General features: G+C 46.4%; 1 protein-coding gene across 1 annotated transcript; it reads left to right on the plus strand.

The window, feature by feature from the left end:
- The first annotated feature begins 446 nt into the window (after positions 1-446).
- On the plus strand, positions 447-13,472 carry vwa2 (von Willebrand factor A domain containing 2). The gene is made up of 14 exons (XM_076028132.1): positions 447-562; positions 3,551-3,603; positions 5,698-5,772; positions 6,280-6,413; positions 7,370-7,479; positions 7,576-7,773; positions 7,854-7,987; positions 8,648-8,777; positions 9,587-9,642; positions 9,778-9,885; positions 10,692-11,270; positions 11,830-12,381; positions 12,510-12,632; positions 12,946-13,472. The coding sequence occupies exons 2-14, from the start codon at positions 3,561-3,563 to the stop codon at positions 13,074-13,076; spliced, it is 2,373 nt and encodes a 790-aa protein (XP_075884247.1). The 5' UTR covers positions 447-562; positions 3,551-3,560; the 3' UTR covers positions 13,077-13,472.
- The last annotated feature ends 116 nt before the right edge of the window (positions 13,473-13,588 follow it).

Consider the following 13,588-nt stretch of genomic DNA (forward strand, 5'->3'; position numbering starts at 1 on the left):
ATAGCTTGTTTTTTACTGCGACGCCCACAGTTCTCATCCCGCAAGCCAAACATTTCTTGCTGCCCAATATTTGTTGTTGGTTACACACAAAAAAAATAAATATGTATGGACTTTGAAATACATTCGTAACCGACAACCGTCGTGTGTGAAATCGATCCAATGACGAGTTTAAAAAAAAAAAAAAAAAACCGCAACGCCCTCCCCCATTTAACAAATGCAGGCGGTGAAACGCCAATCAATTGTCAAACTGGCGATACCGCGCTAATTAGCTGGCCAAGCTCCTTCCATTTAAACCAATAGCGAACGCCCGTGTTGCTTCTAGTCCCGCCCCCCGCCAGCAGACTGGACGTCTGACGGCGTCCGAGACGGACGAGACGCGGCCGTCGCAGGTGCTCCTGAGGTGGGCATGGCGAGTAGGTGGGGTCGCTGGCCTCTGCGGAGCGTAGCGGAGCTCAGAGCTCCATCACACCATCAGAGAGCGAGGGGTGAGGAGTCGGAGAGCGCCGACAGCTTTCCGGGAGGAGAAACACAAAAGAGTGTGGGAGTCACCACGCATCGCATGGTGAGTTTGGAAGTCTCGAGTGTAATGCGCTTACTGATACGCTCGCGGGGTTTTGTTTTGTTTTGTTCCGTAGGTTTGAACCTGTACTTGTTTGATCGCACCGTTGTGTTAAAGAGTTGGCGGTTTTCCCTCCTCACAAAGCCGTTCACCTGAAATACAGGATTTTTAACACGTCTAGAAAGTGGCGTGTAGTAGTTTGATCTTCAGGACCAGTTGCCCTAACTTAACCCTTGTACTTTAAGATGCCCTGGATGACTGAGAACCTTAACAGACTAGAAAAGTGACATTAATGCAAACGAACGTGTGTGTCGGCCCACTTCCTGGCCTCCATCCCACAGTTGTTGCAGCCGTTTGTTTGCTTTTTTTTGTTGTTGTCCTGATGCGTGTCAGGAACACAACCTCTGCCCTCAGCCTCCGTGGCCTTTGGCATCTTCGAAATAAAAAAAACAAAGTCAACAGATGTCTAAAGATGACAGCCTTGAGGGGAGTTTGTGTGTTTTTAACAAGATAAACGTGAGATAGACATAGGAGATTTAGACTAGAAATGTTTTTGTCCGTCTATTCAGAGTGTTTCACTATTTGTATTGATCATACGAAAGGGAATACACATCACACAAGTCTAATACTTTCAGACTTTTCAGACTTTCTTTACAGTTTTCAGACGAAATGCTTTTTCTCATGATTTCAGTGGAGCAAGTTTGTATAACTAATTATCCAAACATTACGACATACTTAGCTCTCTGTTTGCAGCAGCCTCCTGCTTTGGAGCTCTTAGCTCTTTGTTGAAAGGACTATTAAAAGACTGGAAAAATGTACCAAATACAGCTATTTTATGACTTACGTACTATTAATATAATTTCTTCGAGTTTGGCGGGCCGGATTAAAAACCGTAACAAGCCGCATATGAAGCCGGGTCAGAGTTTGCCCATGCCTGGATTAGACAAAAACTGTGATTTTTTTTTTTTTCAATTATTATTTTATTTATCATGAAACTCAAAATAATCCCATACTAGGTGGATGAATTGTCTGATTGCAACCCACAAGATATTTTAAAATGAGCTGCAGCAAAAAACTAAAATTCCACAGTGCCTCTGTTAAGCAGCCATTTTGGATGACTCCGTGTAAATAAATAAAAAACACATTTCTGATGTTCCTCACACCTCCAAGTGCAGGTGTGGGAGAGAGGACCTTGGAATTCTGTATGAAGTCGTTCCAAAATGTCACACCAGTACTTCGTAATTATAGCCGAGGCTGCGGAGGCTGGCGCCTCTCAGTCAACCAATTCAAAACAAACCCACACATCCAACGCTCGAGCGTTCCTCGCTTTTGTTTTTTTTCCCCTTTTTAATATCTCCCCTATTTATTCAAGAGATTTTGGCCATAATTATACAAAATGGTCCTGCTGTGCTGTGAGGGAGTGGCGTGTTTTCCTGCCTGAAGCGACGCTGTTTGTGAATACGCCGGGGAGTCATCCTCGGTGGAGCCACGCAGGTCATTGCACAACGTGAAGAAAAGATAAAGAGGTGGAAGGAGCCGCAGGAATGCTTGTGAAGAGGGGGGGGCCGCTTGTCAGACAGGTGTGCAGGAGCTGCGCTTTTTTTCTCTTTTTTTTTTTTTCCTAATATGCAAAGACGCAGGCGAAGACGCAGGCGATCCTCCAAGCACCGCTGCGTCTGTAATGAAAGTGAGTGGCCCAGACACGGCATCGGTGGCCTCGCTGGTGATGTTTATCAGCCTCGTGCTCCTCGTCCTCAGTCGGCCGCCGCCGTTCAGCTCTGCAGATCAGTATCACAGACACACAGGCTCCCTTTCCGACTTTCCGAGTTTCCATCCTGCACACAATTCTGCCTCTGTCTTGCAAAGCTCTACCTTCAACAAGGCTCATTGTGGCCAGGCTTATCATAAGCCAGAGTTAATCAAACCTTGTCTGTGACCTCCTGTGAACAGAAAATGATGGAGGGTGGTCGGGGCGCCATTGGGGTGGTGCGAGGGTGGACTTTCCTGGGATCCCAGTGGTCATGGTTCCCCGTCCACACTCTCCACCCTAGAGAACAGCATCTTAAAATAGCCCATATGTAAGGGCCGGCTGGATGGGAAGGTGGTCCAAACTGATTTTTAGTCATGGTGCTAATACAGGCCATGATACACATGATCTATTTGGCCGATCAGAAGGATTCTGCAGAACGTCACTTACAGACACGTCAGCACGCAGCCAATCAGAACGAGCTGAGACACAGCAGCACATACGACGTTGTGATGTCACGCTGGGAATAAACTGTTTTCTGGTGATTTTCTGGCCTTTATAATTTTTTTTTTCTACTATAGAAAGATTTGCTATGAATCACAGTCGTCCTGTCTCTGTTATAAAGACGCTTATTTTTGCGTTTATTTGAAAAAATGCTTTTTTGGTTTTTTTGCTGCAGTACCTCGAGTAGCCACTGGGAGAAATCGGTGCGCCCGTATATTGCCCGTTTGTTATCCAGTTCTTTTAATACATCCATGGGCCAAAATGTTGGCCCCGCCCCTGGGAGGTGGGATTGAAAACCCATGAAGTAGCTACTTCAGCAGCAACTGCGCTGGCAGTCACTTTTTTTTATTTATTTTTTTATCATCTTCTACGGTTTGCAGCAGTCACAACTTAAAAGGACACTGGTCCAAGGCCAAGACCAGCTGGAAATGCTTTCCATCGGAGCTTGCAAGCCACACAACTTCACGCAGTCATAATTGCTGCAATATTCTCAGCGTTAAAGTAATACTGTATATTTCTTTTTTTCTAACATAAAGCAACAGAATTGTACAGTTCATTGGCCTGTAGGGGGCGAGATCAAAACTTCAAAGAGTTGCCACACAGAAATAAAAACTGCCTCTGGGGAATTCCCCCCCATCCGACACTCAATCATCCTCTTTCTTTTGTACAGTTTTCCATCTCCTCGTCTTCATTTTTCCCATATTTCTTTTTCTAACCGTGTCCCCCTTTATCTCTTCCAGGTGTCCCAACATGCATCCTCAGCTCCTACTTTCTTTAGCGGTGCTCCTCCAAGGTCAGTTATTACGTTGTTATTATTACTCTCCTTTTGTTTTCATTCACTTTTTTTTTTTTTTACCCCACTTGATAATGTTTTTACAGCGACACGGAACGTGTGTCAGGGTCAACCAGAGAAACACCTGGATTTTGAGCAGGTCCACTTAACTGCTGTTAAAAGAAAAAGAAAAAAAGGTCCAGTTCCTGTTCATATAAATCTTTTCCTCAGAGCTACACTTTGGTTGAAATCTTCTGCTTCCTCACGTTTCCCAAGGCAGCAGAATTTTTCGGGGGTCTCTTTTATAGCACTCGCTCTGAATCCTGACCCAGGGGTGTTGGTATTTCCCCCCCAGGGTTGGAGGCGGGAGTCGTCGGGCAATATAATCGGAGTTGTTTTCAAAAATGACAGCTTTAGGACCATCTGAAGTATTTATTAGCAACGCTTTTAAGACTTTGAACTTGAGAAAACCAGATTTTTTTTTCACCTCGTCAGCACGCCTCCTTTTTACCTCCTGCGCTGACAGCACAGATGGTACGTTGCAGCGCTCGTCCTCCTCCTCCTACTCATCATCATCATCATCATCATCGTCATCATCCTGCCTGTCCCGTTTCGTTCACCGGATCGAGGGAAGCTGATCCTGCTCTTGAACATATGATGAATGCAACGCGTGCACCTACGAACCATCGATGAGATTGAGATATGCGGTCGTTCGTGTCGCAAACAGACAGATTATTTGTGAAGAGCTGCGAGGCCCTGCTGACCAGCGTCAAGGCTTTCTTTGTCTGGGGCAGATAAAAGGGTGAAAAAGTGGTCAATGAGGCCCCTCTCTCCACAAGCGTGCTTTTGATTTTAAATTGATGTTTCAAATGGCATTTTCATAAAAACACACACATAGCATCCTTGCATCCATCCATTTGCACTGGAATCTGATGAATTTGTTTTTTTTTTCCAACGTTTGATTATTTTCTTCCACTGTTGTTTCTTGTCACGTAAAAAAGAAAGAAAGAAAGAACGTAAGAAGGAAGATTGCTGAGGATAGCACACCTCCTCTCTTTACTGCGGCAGAAAATTGTCCGTCTGTCAACTGTACACAAATGCTTCTAGCTGTCCGCCTCGTCTTGATTTAGAGTCTTGTAACTAGCAGCACTTGGTGATGTGTTTCCTTGCAGCTTCTAACGGCGTCAAAGTCGAAACAAAAAAAAAAATTGTCTGCTAAAACTGACGCTTTGATGGACGGTTTCCTATGTTTGGATATACACGACTTTGCAAAAAAATGGAGCAAGCCATAGGTGGGGTTTTCTCATGTTTGGGAGCTCTTTGACAGGCTTCAGGCAAGTCATGTATATCCAGACATAGGGAACGTCCATCAAAAGCGTCAGTTTTAGCAACTTTTTTTTGTTTCGACTTTCACACTGTCAGAAGCTGCCAGGAAACACATCACCAAGCGCTGCTAATTACAAGACTCTAAATCAACACGAGGCGGACAGCTAGAAGCATTTGTGTACAGTTGACAGGCGGACAATTTTCTGCCGCAGTAAAGAGAGGGGGTGGAGCTATTCTCAGCAATCTTATTCTTTCTTTCTTTCTTTCTTTCTTTCTTTCCAAACAAAGCACTTTCTGACATGCCTACGCAACTTGTCGGTGGTCACCAGGGACACTGGCTCGTTCACGACGCCGTGTGAAAAGGAAACACAATGAAAACACAAAATCACATGTTCTTGGCCCCTCTGTTTGCTGTCCATGTGCATGAATGGAATAACAAAGAATAGCTTTCCTCGCTTGTCCACTCACATTAGCTGCAAGGGCTTAATTATCCCGAGCGGAGGGGTCAAGTGGGAGTCGGTGACCTCTATTGGCTTCTGGAGGAAAGACTGAAAAAAATATCAAAGACGGCAGCGAGCTTGTTTCAGCCACACCAGCCTGCAAAGAGCTTGGGTCAAATGTTTGAAGATTACTATTATCATTATTATCAGTAGTCGTCATAAGTCACAAGTAATAGCAATGCTTTGTGACTGAATAAAATAAAGCTAATGAAATAGATATGCAGATGTGTGACCAAAGCTTGTTAAAATTTTAACGTCTGACTGGCCTCTGTTCTTGGTCTCCCTGCAGTCCACCAAGGCAGCGCAGTGCAGGAGGTCCAGACCAGCCATGACAACATTGTCAAGATCAACGCAGCAGGAGAGAGTGAGTTTCCCCCACTGCAAACAGTGAAGCACTCCATGCAGTTTGACGGTTGGGCCGAGGTGTGGAGAGGAAGATCTGTCCTGATCATTGCCATCATCACCCATCCGTCCATTTACAACAGACTTTTCAGTGGAATAAGATTTATTGACATTGTTGCAGCTGACAGACCACCACACTTCTTCTGTTTTTTTTATTTTACTCACATTTACCAGTGCATTCTGACATGAACTGATGATTTGCACTCCATCAAGTTCAAACATGCTTGACAGGGGAGACGTGATAGAACTGAGCTCTGGCAAGCCAAGCTGGTTTTTCTCACCTCACGATACCTGAAGGTATCAGTATCATCTGCAAATAGTTAAAAACTCCCTGATACGCAGAGATCAAGTCACAGCAGGATGTGAACAAATAAATCGTAATGTATTTGCTCCAAATGTAGAATGTGTATCTATTCTGTCTGTCTGTCTGTCTGCCTGTCTGTCTGTGTGCACGCATTTCCATGGGAAGTGATGCAGTGCTCGGCAGCCATGGACATCCTGTTTCTGATGGATGGATCCTACAGTGTGGGGAAAGGCAGCTTTGAGAGATCCAAGCATTATGCCATCAAACTGTGCCAGGCGCTGGACATCGGCCCAGACAAGGTTTGCATTTTTTTCAAGTCTCCATCCATCCATCCATTTTCTGACGCCGATCCGGAATCGGGTCCCGGTGGCAACAGTCTCAGCAGAGATGCCCAGACTTCCCAGTCACCTTCTCCAGCTCGTTTGGTCCGATCCCAAGGCGTTCCCAGGTCAGTTTAGAGACGTAGTCCCTCCAGCGTGTCCTGGCTCTTCCTCAGGGCCTCCTTCCGGTGGGACATGCCCTCAACACCTCCCCAGGGAGGCATCCAGGAGACATCCAAAACAGATGTCTGAGCCGCCTCAGCTGGTTTCTCTCTATGTGGAGGAGCAGCGGCTCTACTCCAAGCTCCAAGGAGGAAACTAATTTCCACCAAGATCGTATCCACAGTCTGGTTTTTTCAGTCATTACCCAAAGCTCCGTTGCACGGATCCACCTCAGAGTCCCCAGCTTCCTCAGTGGAAGACCTGACGGTGGGATTGAGCAGATCATTATAGTATTCCTTCCACTGCCCAACAATATCCCCAGTTGAGGTCAACAGTTCCCCAAACAGTGTTGGTGGAGCACTGCTTCCTCCTCCCCGAGGCACAGAACGGATGGTTTGCCAGAATTTCTTTGACACCTGATAGTTCTCCTCTGTGGCCTCCTCAAGCTCCTCCCAGACCTGAGTTTTTGCCTCCAATACTGCCCAGGCTGCAGCACACTTGGCCTGCCGGTATCTGTCAGGGGTTCTATGAGCCAACGAGGCTCAACAGGACTCCTTCTTCAGCTTGACGGAATCCCTTACCTACGGTGTCCACCACCGGGTTCAGAGGTTGCCACCATGACAGGCACCAGAGACCTTACGACCACAGCTACCAGTGACTGTGTTGACAATAGAGGTGGCTAACATGGTCCATTTTGACTCAACGTTCCCAAGCTTTCTCTATTTAACTTTTTGTGTCTTCTTGTTTTTTTGTCACCCCCTTGTCATTAACAGGTGCGAGTCGGCCTGATCCAGTTTGGCTCCACCCCTCGGCTAGAATTTGCCTTGGATTCACACGCCACAAAACAAGAACTAAAGAAGAGCATGAAGAGGGTTTCTTACAGGTCATTCAGATCCAGCTAACTTTGTGCTGCATTACAGAATTTCTTGCTTTTGTGAAAACTGTTTCCTAATTGCCCCCTCTCATATCACAAACCCAGGGGTGGCAGCACCCAGACAGGCCTGGCTCTGAAGTACGTGCTGAGGAAAGGTTTCCCAGGTGGCCGCAACGCGACAGCCGCGGCCCGGATCGTCATCGTCCTATCAGACGGAAGGTCTCAAGGCAACGTGGTGCAGGCGGCTGCAGAACTGAAGGAGACGGGTGCGGTCCTGTTTGCAGTGGGCCTTCGTTACCCGACGTACGTTTATCTTCTTCCTTTGAGTAAAACCCTGGGGAGAAAATTATTGTGCAGCCTTAAAAAACAGGTTTTGTTCCCAGATGGGAGGAGCTACATGCCCTGGCCAGTGAGCCCATGGAGAGCCATGTCTTCTTCGCTGAGCATTTCCACGACGCAGTCAATGGGCTGTACACAACACTGTCCACGTTCTCCGTGTGCAACGCCACACCTCAAGGTCAGAGAGGTGCTGCATAGGTCCAGGGAGAATTTTCACTGATCCGTTTTGAGAACTTTTGAAGAGAAAGAGGTGGTGGGAGCCACGAAAGGATTGAGTTGTGACATAAAAGAGCATTAAAATCAATCTTTTTGTCATCTGACTGGCTTTGGACTGAGATTAATTTTGATCTCTGAAGACAGTTAGCCCTCTGTTTGCGGCCTCATCTTCAAACAGTGCACATGCTCTGGAGAAGACAAAATCAAGGTGGAACCAAAAGCCATCACTGACCTGGGAGGGTATCAGTGACCAGTGTGACATCACAAAGATCTAAATTTCAGCATTTTAGTGCACCTTTGCAGGAAAATCACTTTTCCTATATATTTGAACATGACAGAACCAGATTTTTTTTATTTTTTATGAAAAACTGATTAAGTACATTTTGCAATCTTTGAACTATGTCAAGTGGACTGCTCCCCAAAAGGGTTGTCCAGTCACCTTTTGTGTAGCACACCAACGTGTAATAAATCTGACAGAGCCTTTCGTCTTGGATAAATGTTTTCCACTTTGGCGCCTTCCACGCTTTTGCCTTTAATCTTTCTTCTGTCGCTCGCTTCAGCTTCTAATTTCCACCCAACCTGCCACTACCTGACACCCACCTCCCTGTGCTGTTGACCTCAGGATGCCATGTGGAGTCTTTTCCCTGCCAGAGGAAAACCCTGCAGACAGTCAAAGAGCTTCAGGGGAATTTCATGTGCTGGAAAGGCTCCAAGGGTTTTTCCCCATACACATCTTTGTGTCCACACTACAGGCAAGAATGCATGATGAATGCATGAATACATGTACTGTTGTTTTATTTTATTTCTTTTAAATACAAAAAACATCACACAAGACATTACTGCGCAAAAATGTCCAAAATACAATAGTTTAAAACAGTGGGTTTGTTTTCAGTCTGGCACTATTTGGTTGGAATGATAGACCCGCCACGCTGTGAGAGCACACACGCACGCACGCACACACACACACACACACACACACACACACACACACACACACACACACACACACACACACACACACACACACACACACATAGGCATATATAATGTTGCTTGTATATATCATCATTCTTTGTTCAATCAGTCACAAGGCTCTGTTTATCCTAGTGGGCAGGTTCTGTTGTTCACATTCATATTCGTTCATATGATGCGTAGCTGAAGCTGTTACCATGGACCCTGTAATCCACAGACTCTGCTTGCCTCTTTACTTGCCCACAAGTAATTGAGGTGAAAACAATGATGGTCTTTATATGGCATTTCCATATTTTTGATAAACTAATTTTGGTGGTCTGCCTTCAAATAGAAACACGCTGTTTGGTCAAAAAGAAAACCCTAGATTGAGCTGTACAGGCCTTAGCAAACAAGCGTTCCATATGCCCAGCCCAAATGTCTGGAGAGTTCATTGACAGGGTCAACAAGAGTGACACAGGAAGTGAAACAACAACACAAAACTTCAACGTTAAAAAGGAAGCCACGCCAAGTTAAATGATGACCCCATATTGCTGGGATTTCTCATGACACTGACCTAAGTGAGTAATACGTTTGCGTAAATGTATTGCAGGTACAGCAAAACGTACAAGAGACACCAGACAGTCTGCCACCGAACCATCTGCCCAGGTAATCATCTTCATCATTGCTTCCTTTAATGCTACTGTGGATGCATCTGACAACGCAGCCGATTTCCACCTATTTCTCTTATCCCACCAACACTTGCAGTCAATGCATTTGCATTTGTGTCGACTCCTGTTGCAGATCCCTGCGACTCTCAGCCTTGTCTCAACGGCGGCACATGTCTCTCAGAAGGTCCGGAAGGCTACCGCTGCGTCTGCCCACCAGGCTATGGAGGAGACCCACACTGCGGTCAGTAAATGTGCCTTCTCACAGCGACTCAGGCATGGCCGACTCAGGGTTCCCACGGTCACGGGAAGCCTGGAAAACTCATTGAATTTGCAAATGTAATTTTCCTGGCCTTTTCCTGGCCTTTTCCAAACCCACACACACACCGGCTGACAGGCCGGTGTGTGTGTGTGTGTGTGTGTGTGTGTGTGTGTGTGTGTGTGTGTGTGTGTGTGTGTGTGTGTGTGTGTGTGTGTGTGTGTGTGAGAATGGTTGTTTGTCTTTATTTGGTCCAGTGTGTAATATTTGGCTTGATTTATGTTTTTTATATTGGTAAAAACTTACTGCCCATAAATACATTAATAAAAGTAGACAGTATAACCGCAGTACAACAGTGATTATATAAGAATGTACATATAGCAAGGGTCTTGCTCCTAGTTAGCTGCAATCTTGCACGCCATATTTCTAAGGAAGCCTGGTGTGGACAATCCAGCCCGCCTGACAGCCCGTTTTGTAATTAGGTTTACTGCTCACGTTTTCAAATAAACCAACAAAGAAGGAGAAGGTGGAGGTATCTAGGTATGGACGTGCAGACCACCGTAGTGATTGTGCAAGCTCAAGAGGGGGAGAGAGAGTGAAAGACGCTGCAATCTAAAATGTGACCACTTGATGTCACCGTTTCCTCTTCAATGTCTCTAAATATTACACACTTGACCTTTAACTTCATTTATAGATTTGAGTGAGGTCATGGAAAGGTTTAGAAATGTTGTCAGTGAAAATGATTGGGTACCCTGAGAGATGAACCAACCAGGTTCCCCATCACTCTTCAGCACCGGCCCTGTCGCTGGACTGCTCCGTGGACCTGCTCTTCCTGGTGGAGGGCTCGGCCACGCTCACCCTGGAGGGCTTCCTCCGTCTCAAGTCATTCCTGAAGCGCTTCCTGCAGACCGTGATCGGGTCCAGCAGCCCCAGCAAAGTCGGCCTGGCGGTGTTTGGCGGGGAGACCAGGGTGGAGGCCCAGGTCGGCAAGTTCAGAGGGGACCTGAAGGGCCTGCTGAAAGCCACCGAGTCGCTGCAGCCCGTCGGCGGTGAGACCCGCACGGGCCAGGCGCTCCGCTATGTCACGCGTCACGGCTTTGTGAGCGCTCCGGTCTTCGCCGACGTCTCGGACGACCTGCCGCGCGTGGTGGTGCTGATCACCGCCACCGCCGCCGTGGACGAAGTGGTGGAGCCGTCGAGATACGCTCGGGACAGGGAGATCTTCCTGATCGGGATGGGACCCGACTTCTTAAAGGGACAGCTGAATAATATGACGGGAAACCCCCAGAGGACCATTACCTACACGCCACCCGAGTTCAGCGCCAAGATTCCAGAGCTAAAGGCAAAGATCTGCAGTGTGGATACACAAGGTATGGACAGAACAGCTCCTCTCACAGTTCACTGTTTAGGAATTTTTAAAAATATTTTTTGCTATCCCTTCTCTAGGCCTGGACTATGTATTTTTTTTTGACATGGGTCTGTTTTACATAGTTTATAAGACAATAAAATATTTAGCCCTCTGTTTTTAGCCTCCCAACAAAAATTCTGGTTATGGCTGCTATTAAGGACACATGCTTTGATTAATCTTCCGCATGTTTGGAAGTAGGAAAAAAGGCCTTCTCAGAGGGCAGAGCTAACACCTAGCTGTTGTTATTGTCTGAGAGAGGAGTGAGGTGACCGCCTCCTGTGACATCATAGGGGGCTAAAGGGCTACATTTTATTTAAGCAGGCTCTTTATTGAAAAATGTATAGATTGAACTAAGGCGACAATGCATTATGAGTTCATACAGGATTTCATTTGGGCTTCCACATACAGTAGATGTTGCATATCCATTAATACAAAAACGGCGTAGAAAGTAAACACAAAATTAAAAGCTGTATCAATGTATTGTGTGCTATAATTCCATGCATCACCTCTGCGTATTTCAGGTTGCCTGGGCCAGGCAGTCGACCTCGTGCTCGCACTGGACGCCTCCGGTGGCGTCGGCCGCGACAACTTCTCCAGCCTGCGCGACTTTGTGCAAAGCCTCACTGTCCAGTTCGACATCAACCGCGATGTGGCTCAGGTGGCGCTGGTGACCTACGGCCGGAAGGCCGCCACCGTCTTCGACCTGGACACCCACGAAAGCGGCTCTGCCATCCTGAAGGCCGTGGCCGAGGCTGACTACATGGGAGGCGTGGCTGCGACGGGTGCGGCCTTGCATCACATCCACTCCAACGTCCTGACGGCGACTAAAGGTGCCCGGCCAGGGGTCAACAAGGCGGTGGTGCTGGTGACGGACGGTTCGGGCAGCAACGGCGCCATCGTTCCAGCCCAGAAGATAAGAGATAACGGAGTTCCGGTGTTTCTGGTCGGCATCGGCGATGCCCAGAAGGAGAGCCTGCTGCAGATCGCTGGTTCAGAGGAGCGTTTGATAATGGTGCCTTCGTATGAGGACCTCCGGTATTTTGAGGATGTGCTGGTGCAGATGTTGTGCTCAGGTGAGTAAACGACAACCTGATTGACAAAACCTTATAGGAGCGTTTTTTTTCTGTGCTGCTGCGTATCCTTACCAAATACGGATCACCGTTACTGACGTGCAGAAAATGTCTCCCTTTCCCACCAACAGAGGCTAAAATGCCAGTGAACCTGTGTAAACCCAACCCTTGTATGAACAATGGAGTTTGTACCCTGAGTGGAGGAAGCTACCGGTGTCAGTGCCAAGGCTTTGAAGGACCACACTGTGAAACACGTTTGTAGCATTTTACTGGTTACCTGGTACAGCTTTTGACTGCTATACTGCTTCCCCAGAGACGTATGCTGAATTCCAATTCCTCCCTTAACCCTCAGTCTTTAGCTTCAGTCTCAACATATGGCACTGTCTGAACTCTTTGTCTTTTGTCTCATTGATCCAAACTCAATTTTCCACCTTGCTGGACATAAAAAATATTTTTTTCCACTCTATCTCCTCATCAGCCATCTTTCCTGTCCTTCCCCGTGTTTTCACGTTGCAGACCGATTTGCACACTTCCCTTCAGGATTTTGCTATGATTATTCCTACACAGGAAGCAGTCGGCCTTCCACCAGAGGTGACCGTCCTAAACCTGCCTCCCTGAGGAAGAAGCGCAGACAGAAGAAGAGCCACCAGGAGCTGCTGCATCACTACAAACTGCACCGCAGGAGACAAACTGCCTGAAAAAACCCCAGAACAAACCCCAGCTATACACAGACGGGTCACTTCTGAAAACTGAAGCACACAAGTATGTTTGCAGGTTTTGGAGAAACATAAAATCTCTCTGTATGAAAGAAAATTTGCATTCAGGTCATTTTACTTTTTATCGGATTTTGCAAACTGTCCGTGTGCTCTTTGATATACTACTGTATCACACTGTTTGTCTTTTTAAGCTAATTTGATCACCACAACTATTGCTCAGCAGCTTTTGTCCTGACTAACGGTTTTCCAGAGGACGACTGTAATGTAGAGATATTTCAGATGTTTAAAGGAGATCTTTATTCTCAATGTAAAGAAGACAATGTATAAATATATGTAAATGTATTTTTCATACATATAAATATGTACCGTTGACCTATATTTCTGTTTCATTTCATGCCATTAGATCATTGTTAATGTGAAAAAGAAAACTGAGTTAAAGTAAACAATTATATTTTTTTGCATCTGGAGCATGACCTTGTCATCGCATACTCATT

This window comes from Nelusetta ayraudi, unplaced genomic scaffold (genome assembly GCF_046127955.1).
Source record: "Nelusetta ayraudi isolate G7.1 ecotype Tasmania unplaced genomic scaffold, CSIRO-AGI_Nayr_v1 ptg000022l, whole genome shotgun sequence".
NCBI lineage: Eukaryota > Metazoa > Chordata > Actinopteri > Tetraodontiformes > Monacanthidae > Nelusetta > Nelusetta ayraudi.